Genomic DNA, 7,710 nt, shown 5'->3' with positions numbered 1-7,710 from the left:
AAGCAGTTACTGCAAGTCGAATGCCCCCTCTGCCAACAGTCGCAGAACAGCTGCTATCATGTCCCTGTGAAAGACTGTCCCCTCCTCAACCCATGATGCCAACAGTGGGTTGTGACTCAGCCAGCTGGAAGCCAGGTGTTGCTTTCAGGGACAAAGGTTGTTGCTGTGATTCGTCTGGAGAGGATGATTTGGCTGATCTTACCTACCATTTTAGAACAGAAGAACAAGAGGGTAATACTTCCACGTTCAGAAAAATCCATCTTTTCCCCCAGTTCTTGAAAAGATTGGCCCAACTGGTTGGAATTAATTTAATTCCATTCCAGGAGTCAACAGGGTGTCTCATTGATAGGTATCTGGATCAAAAGCCCTCCTGCAATAGAGTTGCCATGCCCTTGCAGCCTATGGGACAAGCTGCTAAAGAAAGTATGGCAGACGCCCCACCCTGTTCCTCCTGTGTCAAAGGAAGCTGAGAGAAAATACATGCTCCCTGAGGATGCAGTCGGTTTTGTCTCTCAACCTGCACAGGAGAGCATGTTAGTTAGGGCAGCAATGATAAGGGAGAATGCAGACTGGGAGTATGGTACTGCACCCCAAAACCTAGAACTGTGACACCTAGATTCATCTGGGCAGAGGGTTTACCAGTTGGCAGCTGCAGCCCTTCGTGTCATGGACTATCAAGTCTACATGGCCAGAGGGCAAGCTGAGCTCTGGAAGAAAGTTTCTGCACTAGCAAAACATTTTCCACAGGACTAGCATCAGGCCTTCCAGGCCATCGTTCCTGAGGGCACGGACCCGGCCAGGCATCAGGTGCAAGCAGCCTTTAATGCAGGGGATACAGTGGCAAGAGCTGCTGCCTTGGGGTGTGGATGGATGGTGGTCTGCTTGGCTGCAAGCCTCTGGCTTCCACGAGGAGGTCCAAACAAAACTCAAGAACTTACCCTACACAGGGGAGAATTTATTGGGGAACAGGTGGAAGCTACTTTACAAAGAGCCAAAGAAAGGCAGGCTATGCTGTGCTTCCTGAGGTCGGTGTACTGCCCCTCAGCCCCCCCAGCAGCAGGGTTGGGAAGAAGAAATCTCCTCTACATAAGCTGGCTTTCACGTCCACTGTTTGTTTCAAGGGTGCTCAGTGCCCTCCTGGTAAGGGTGCCCACTACAGTAGCAGAATGAGGTGCTCTTCATCTCCTCTCTACAAACAGCAAAAATAAAAGGGAATTCAAAGAGCCGGAGACATTTCACTGGTAAACTGATACCCATCAGTGAGATGACTCAGTTTCCCTTTTTTTTCCTCCCGCTTTTGAGTTTCAAGTCCTAAGCTTTCTTATGTATGACTAGAAAACAAGAGTGTCCCCAAATCTCCATTCCTCAATTCCTAAGAGTGCTGTAATAAACCATCTTATTGTGGAGGACTGCATATGGTCTGATTCCTCTTGGTGAAGACACCGGGCTGTGGAGAGGAAGAGTACATCCTAATGTGAAATTTAAAGAACCAGAAAAGTTTGACATACTTGCACAGGATTCCTTCTGTCCCTTCCAGACCAAGGCAAGGGGCTGCCAATTCAGCCTCCTGCAGAAGCTGTGACAGCATGCTTTTTCAGCAGTGGCGTTTTTTAAAGGCAGTGTACAAACCACTTCTGGAGTTCGTTACCTGGGTAGTTTGAGGCTCATTTTCAGCACAGAGACAGTTTGGCTGGCTCTTGCTTTTTGTCAGTCCAATGTCAATCTGTTAGTTTTCTTCCAATTGAAAATTTTCTCTCTCTTCTCAGGAAAGAAATCTCAGCAAGAATTTAAGTAATGTCTGCTACTGCTGTTTGTATTATAAGTGGCTGAAAATATTCTTTCTCTCCCCAAAGACTTGTCTAGCTGGAAAACTGATGGACATCACTTTCCAAACTAACTGTTCTGCTGCAGTTAACCCATACTCTCTGCAGTGAAATGACTTTGCATTTATTCTTAAATAAAATCAATTTTATTTCAAACTAGAGCATCTCGATGTGGGAAGTTATTCTCAAGTCGCTGTCACGATTGATTCCTCCTTTGTAGGCAAGGCATGGTGTCGCTTAGTTGTGGTTAAAATAGGTTGGCTAAATCATTGCATGGAAATACAGCTCAGATCAGGACACAGCTTAGCCATTTGCATCTGTTGGGCATGTGTTTTATAATGGCAAATTTTATAATATGAAGTTACAGCTCCAGATAGTTGTTTACACTAGGGCTCACATTATTACTGGTGGGGGAGAGTAAATCACTGAGAAGTCTAAAAATAACCCAAAACCATCCGCAGACAGGAAGGTTCTGTTATTTGCAGAAGGGGAAGCATCTGACGCAACGATCCTGCCTCAGAGTAGCCATAAGGGAGTGATACGAGCAGTACCTCATCTTGTCCTTTGTTGCGTAGCTCTCAGTATTGCTTGTCCTGAAACATATCATGGATTCACAGTTCAGTGTCCCACATGGCTTTTCCTGAGATGGTGCCCTGCTGGATGTCTCTACTGTGAGCAGATAACAAAAGAGGTCCCCTGCTATGTCATCCCAGATGTCTACACCTCAGATCTGGGGCATGTTTTGATTGTGGGCATCATTGCACTGCCATCTCCTGCCATTTCCCTGTCTGCTGGTGCAATGAATATGCCAGTTCTTTACCTCTCTCTGCTGCAGCAGCCTCCACTTCATCCCCCCACTCCAGATTACTAACCAGTCCCTTGGAGCTGTTCCAACGTCCACTGGCTGCTCTCAGCAGCGCCAAAAGATTTCTCTGCTAAAAAGCCAAGCCATAAACATCACTAGATCACCCTCATAAGAGTTGGGCATTGGTGGAGGCACCAGGGATAGTGGCAGTACCTGTGGCTCTGTCTTCCCAAATGGTCCCAAACAGTGACGGACCTGTGCCTGCATCTGGGGGGCAGGCAGACAGCCACCTCAACCTGTATGTCTGCCAGAAACATCTCCATTGCTCCTGCCTGAAGACACACATTCAGGTGCTCGTGGGCTTATCGCCTGAAATGACTGCATGGCGTGCCCAGAGACCGAAGCTGTCTGGCTTGGGAGAAGCAGAAAAGTCCCAATGATGGGTAAATCGCTCAAATTACCAGCACAGATCACTGCTCAGGTCTGCTGCTGGGTGTTGTGCCTGGCTGGTGGTGACGTGCTCATGCCTGACAGGGCTGAGCTGTGCCCAGCAGCCACACACATGGCACCTCTGGGAAACTTTTAAGTGGCCCAAAGCATTAACACAGGGAGAGTGTGGCACAACCACCAGCTTTGGCAGTGCCACCACCATCTGCATTGCTGCAGTGAGCCAAGTCCTTACGCTCACGCTGGCTCTAAGTGGCACAAAGGGATTTGCCCTTACCTGGAAATCCAAGATGAGGCTCCAAAAGCATCCCCCCAAAAGGCAAGGCTGTGTTGGAGTATGCCGGCACTACAGGTCCTGTGCCTGCTTCCATCACAGTGTCACAAATGCATTTCCACCCAGTGCAGGAATGCCGTCCCTCATCACATGCGGGTGGTGACTTCTGGAAAGGGCCTGGGTCTGCAGGACACATGCACTCTGGCTTTCAGCTGAGAAGCCCAAGGAGCTTGTATGTTTTTATGAGTCAGGAGCTCCCCAGACAAGCTGCTGGCCAATTTCTTCCCTCTCCAGCCCCAACCTCTGCCACCACTTTCTGCCTGCTACCCATCTCACGTGGTGGATAGTGCACAACCCACAAAGGAAAAACTCTGAGCAACAAACCCCAGCCCTGGGGCGGGTGGAGGCAAGGCTGGAGAGCGGAACTGAAAGCCTGCGCAGCCCAGCCTGCAAGCTCACTACCCTGAAGGCGCTGCCCCAGCACCAGAGCCCAGCCACCGGGACCCCACGCTGAGGCAGGATGGAGGATTTAGGTAAGCTGGGCCCCTGCAGAGCCAGTCCTGTGCCCAGGCATGGTGTGGAGTCGTTCCTTCAGCGGCTTGGGGGAGACTTGTCCTTCCTCTATCTCAGGGTCAGGTGGGGATGCTGCAGAGGGGGCAGCAATGGAGCCGCACTCCCTACTGTGCCTCCCCCCATCTCAGGGGACGAATGGAGCCCAGGTAGCCAAGCAAGCACCTTGTCGAAAATGGAGAGTGTTTGAAGACAGGAAATGGGCTGCGGCAGCAATGCAATCCCGGCTGCACGCAATGGGGCTGAGCAGCCCAGTGTCCAAGGCTGCTGGGAATCATCCCTGGCCCTGAGTGGGGGACACGGGATCAGGGAAGCAGCCGTGCGATGGGGGACATCCCTTCCTGTTTCCTAACGTGAGGGCAGTGAGATTTCAAGGGATGGCCAACGTGGTGAAGTAAAAGTGGAAAGAGAAAGTGCTTTGCCCTCCCTGTAGGAAGCGCTGCTCTGGGCACGCAGAAAGCACAAAAGTTTAGCTCTCCCATGCCAGGGCTTGTGCTGGCATGAATTTAAGAGCTGATAGATGTTTCTTTGTAAGCCAGAGATGGTGTGGGGGGGAAGCAAGACCCGTGATGCCAGCAGTCCTCCACGCTTCAGGAAGGCTGTGCAGTGGGGCCGGCACATCCTCTGTTGGGGATGGTGATCTATCTGGGTGAGGGTGCTCAGGGCCACCACAGCCCCTCAGTGCCCGGGCACCTGGCTGGCAGAAGCTACCATAATGCTACTTTTGCTCCTGAGATTTCAGGAGTGGCACAAGACTGCTTAGGGGGATGCACAGGCAGGGATGACAGCCAGTGGCTAGGGTGCCCAACCCAGGTCTCTCCGTGCAGATGCCTTGCTGGCAGAACTGGAGCAGAGCTCTCGCCCAGCCTCCAAGGACTGCATGCTGCAGATGCCGAGCTCCTGCAAGCAGGATCCAGCCACAGCGGGGGCCCCAGCCCCATGTGGCCGTGAGCCACTTGCCTCAGTGGCCCTGAAGGTAATGCCCCAACGTGGTGGGGCTGGCGGCCGAGACCCTGTTCAGCTTGTGACGGGTGGTGGTGTTGCCAGGCTGGTAGTGAAGGGTGGCAGGGAAGCATCCTGCAGGCTCAGGTGCAAGGGTTTGTCCTTCTAGGTGCAGCTGCCGCCTCAGGCTCAGCCTCCAGGAGAGGCTTTGAAGACAGTGTACAGGTAAAACATGGCCATGGGAGGGCAAAGCCATCTGGGGCTATCCTTTCCATCAGTAGGACACATCCTCTGGGGTCACCTGGCCTCCTGCATGTCTCCCTGAAAAATAGTCCCTCTGCAAGCTGGGGGGGGGGTTGTATCCTGCATCCCTGCAGCACTGCTGGGGTGAGGGCTGGGCTTCCAGCAGCCCCTTCCATGCTGCATGCGGCCACCCTGTGCCAGCATGTCCCCAGGGAGGCCCCCTATCCCCTGCTGTGGCCTGCGGGGAAAGGGCAACATCTCATGGGCGGAGAAAGGGCAACATCTTGCAGGGGGGAAGGTTCTCAATCCTGGGCACCCTCCAGCCTTGAGGCAGAAGCCACAGCATCCCTCACTCTCTGCCGTGCCCAGCAGTCCCATACCAGTCCCGCAGCCATTGATCCCCTCGCCCCCACCCACGGCAGCCGCCCGGCAGCTGGACGAGCTCCTGGCCGACCTGGGCCGCATGCAGAGTAAGGTGAGCCTTGGCCCTGGGGGAAAGGAGGTTGGGGGCCTGGCCCTCACCCAGCCCTCATCTGGCCCTCGCCACCCTCCTTCCTGGCAGCTAGCGGCTGTGGGGCAGGGAGCTGGGGTGCCAGTGGAGCCCAAGCCCTCACTGGACAACATGCTGGGCAGCCTCACCCGGGACCTGCAGGAGCTGGGCATCACAGCCACCCCTGCCAGCGTCTGTGCCACCTGCCGCAAGCCCATCGCTGGCAAGGTGAGCCCCCCACCTCCATCCTCATGCCCCTCTCCCCTCCGCTCACAACATCCCCTGGGGCTGCTCTCACTGCCCCTGCCTCCTTGCAGGTGCTCACAGCACTGGGCAAAACCTGGCACCCTGAGCACTTCACCTGCGCCCGCTGTGGGCAGGAGTTGGGCAGCCAGCCCTTCTTTGAGCGGGGCGGGCAGGCGTACTGCGAGGAGGACTATCACCAGGCCTTCTCACCCCGCTGTGCCTACTGTGCCGGCCCCATCCGCGAGGTAAGCCCCCCCAGCCTCCCATGCCACCCCACACCACCACCAGGTGCCTCACCTTGCTGCTTCCTGCAGAAAGTCCTCACGGCCCTGGACCAGACCTGGCACCCCGAACACTTCTTCTGTGCCCACTGTGGGAAGGTATTCGGAGATGACGGTATGTCCCAGGGGATTGGTGTGGGGGTTCCTGTCCCCATTGCCCCCACTCCAGGTATCCCACCCATAGCCCAGCCCTTGCACCCATCGCCCCATCCAGTAGCCCCACCGTCTATTGCCTGCCTTACCTCCTATCCTGGGCATCCCCCATGGCCATGCCCCACTGCAAGCCTCCCCCCAGGTGGGTGCCCATCTTGATGCCCTCCCCACAGGTTTCCACGAGCGGAGCGGGAAGCCATACTGCCACCAGGACTTCCTGGCCATGTTTGCCCCGAAATGCCAGGGCTGCGACCGCCCCGTAACGGACAATTATCTGTCAGCTCTGCAGGGCGTCTGGCACCCTGAGTGCTTCGTGTGCATGGTGAGCGGGTGGCAGGCCAGCAGGGACACTGGGCTGAGTGTGTCCCTGAGGTGGTGCCAGACTTCCTTGCCTCCTTCCCTCCAGGAGTGCCTGAGCAGCTTCGCCAGCGGCTCCTTCTTCGAGCTGCAGGGACGTCCCTACTGCGAGCTGCACTTCCACCAGCGGCAGGGCAACATCTGCCACGGCTGCAGCCGCCCTGTGACCGGCCGCTGCATCACAGCTGCAGGGCGCAAGTACCACCCCGAGCACTTTATCTGCGCCTACTGCCTGGGCCAGCTGCAGAAAGGCACCTTCCGCGAGCACGGCGACAAGATGTATTGCCGGGCCTGCCACGACAAGCTCTTCCTCTGAACCCCAGCCCCCCCAGCATACAGCCACCCTTCTTACCTGGCTGGATGTCCCTGGTATCATCACCACCAACATCCCTGGCATATTCCCTGCCAAGCCAGGCATCCCTGGCATCATCCCTGCTGAGCCAAACATGCCTCGTATTGTCCCACCCATCAACATCCCTTGCATTGGTCCTGCTGAGCCAAATGTCCCCAGCCTTGTCTCTGCCAAACCAAGACATCCCAGGCAATCATTCCTTGTTACCCTCCCCCCAAGACATTCCTGGCATTGCCCCTGCCAAGCCACACATCCTGGGCATTGTCCCCTCAACCTGAAGCAATAAAACACTTGGCCCTACCTTTGCTCTGCTCACTGGTAGCTTTGGGGACAAAGGTGCAAGGCAAGGCAAGAGGGTTGGAGCCCCCCATAGCCAGCTGCATCCCTCAGTGCTCCCCACTGCCCACAGGTGCATTTCCCCCATAACCAGCCCTGGCCTCCTTGGGGCAGCAGTTCAAGTTCAAGCTCCAGCTATGCTGCACCATACAGGAAATCAGCACCACCCCAGCCCTGCATCACCACAAACCCACATCCCACTGCCACAGGGCAAAACAGTCTTTCCAACAGCAACACAGCTTTAGTAAAAAGCTGGTTTGAAGCAGAAACCAGAAAACTGCTTCAAAAAAGGTATTCCTACAAATTTACAGAATTTCTTTCTGTATTTATTTTCACATGCACACACAGGTGAAAGCAAAGTCAGTTAACATAGTGTTTCAACCTGGCTTTG

At 54.9% G+C, this 7,710-nt stretch overlaps 1 protein-coding gene across 2 annotated transcripts; it reads left to right on the top strand.

Annotated features, from left to right (window-relative positions):
- The first annotated feature begins 3,581 nt into the window (after positions 1-3,581).
- LPXN (leupaxin) lies at positions 3,582-7,283 on the top strand. 2 transcript variants are annotated; one of them, XM_069804501.1, is made up of 9 exons: positions 3,585-3,882; positions 4,747-4,895; positions 5,031-5,086; positions 5,474-5,579; positions 5,667-5,822; positions 5,912-6,085; positions 6,155-6,236; positions 6,448-6,596; positions 6,681-7,283. In XM_069804501.1, exons 1-9 carry the CDS (start codon positions 3,870-3,872, stop codon positions 6,945-6,947), a joined length of 1,152 nt encoding a protein of 383 aa, XP_069660602.1. In that variant the 5' UTR covers positions 3,585-3,869; the 3' UTR covers positions 6,948-7,283. The 2 variants fall into 2 exon arrangements, with proteins under 2 accessions (XP_069660601.1, XP_069660602.1); XM_069804500.1 differs by having other exon boundaries at positions 3,582-3,882; positions 5,474-5,822.
- Positions 7,284-7,710: the final 427 nt, after the last annotated feature.

Source organism: Haliaeetus albicilla, chromosome 16 (genome assembly GCF_947461875.1).
Source record: "Haliaeetus albicilla chromosome 16, bHalAlb1.1, whole genome shotgun sequence".
NCBI classification, from domain to species: Eukaryota; Metazoa; Chordata; class Aves; order Accipitriformes; family Accipitridae; genus Haliaeetus; species Haliaeetus albicilla.
This window is presented reverse-complemented; position numbering and strand designations above follow the sequence as displayed.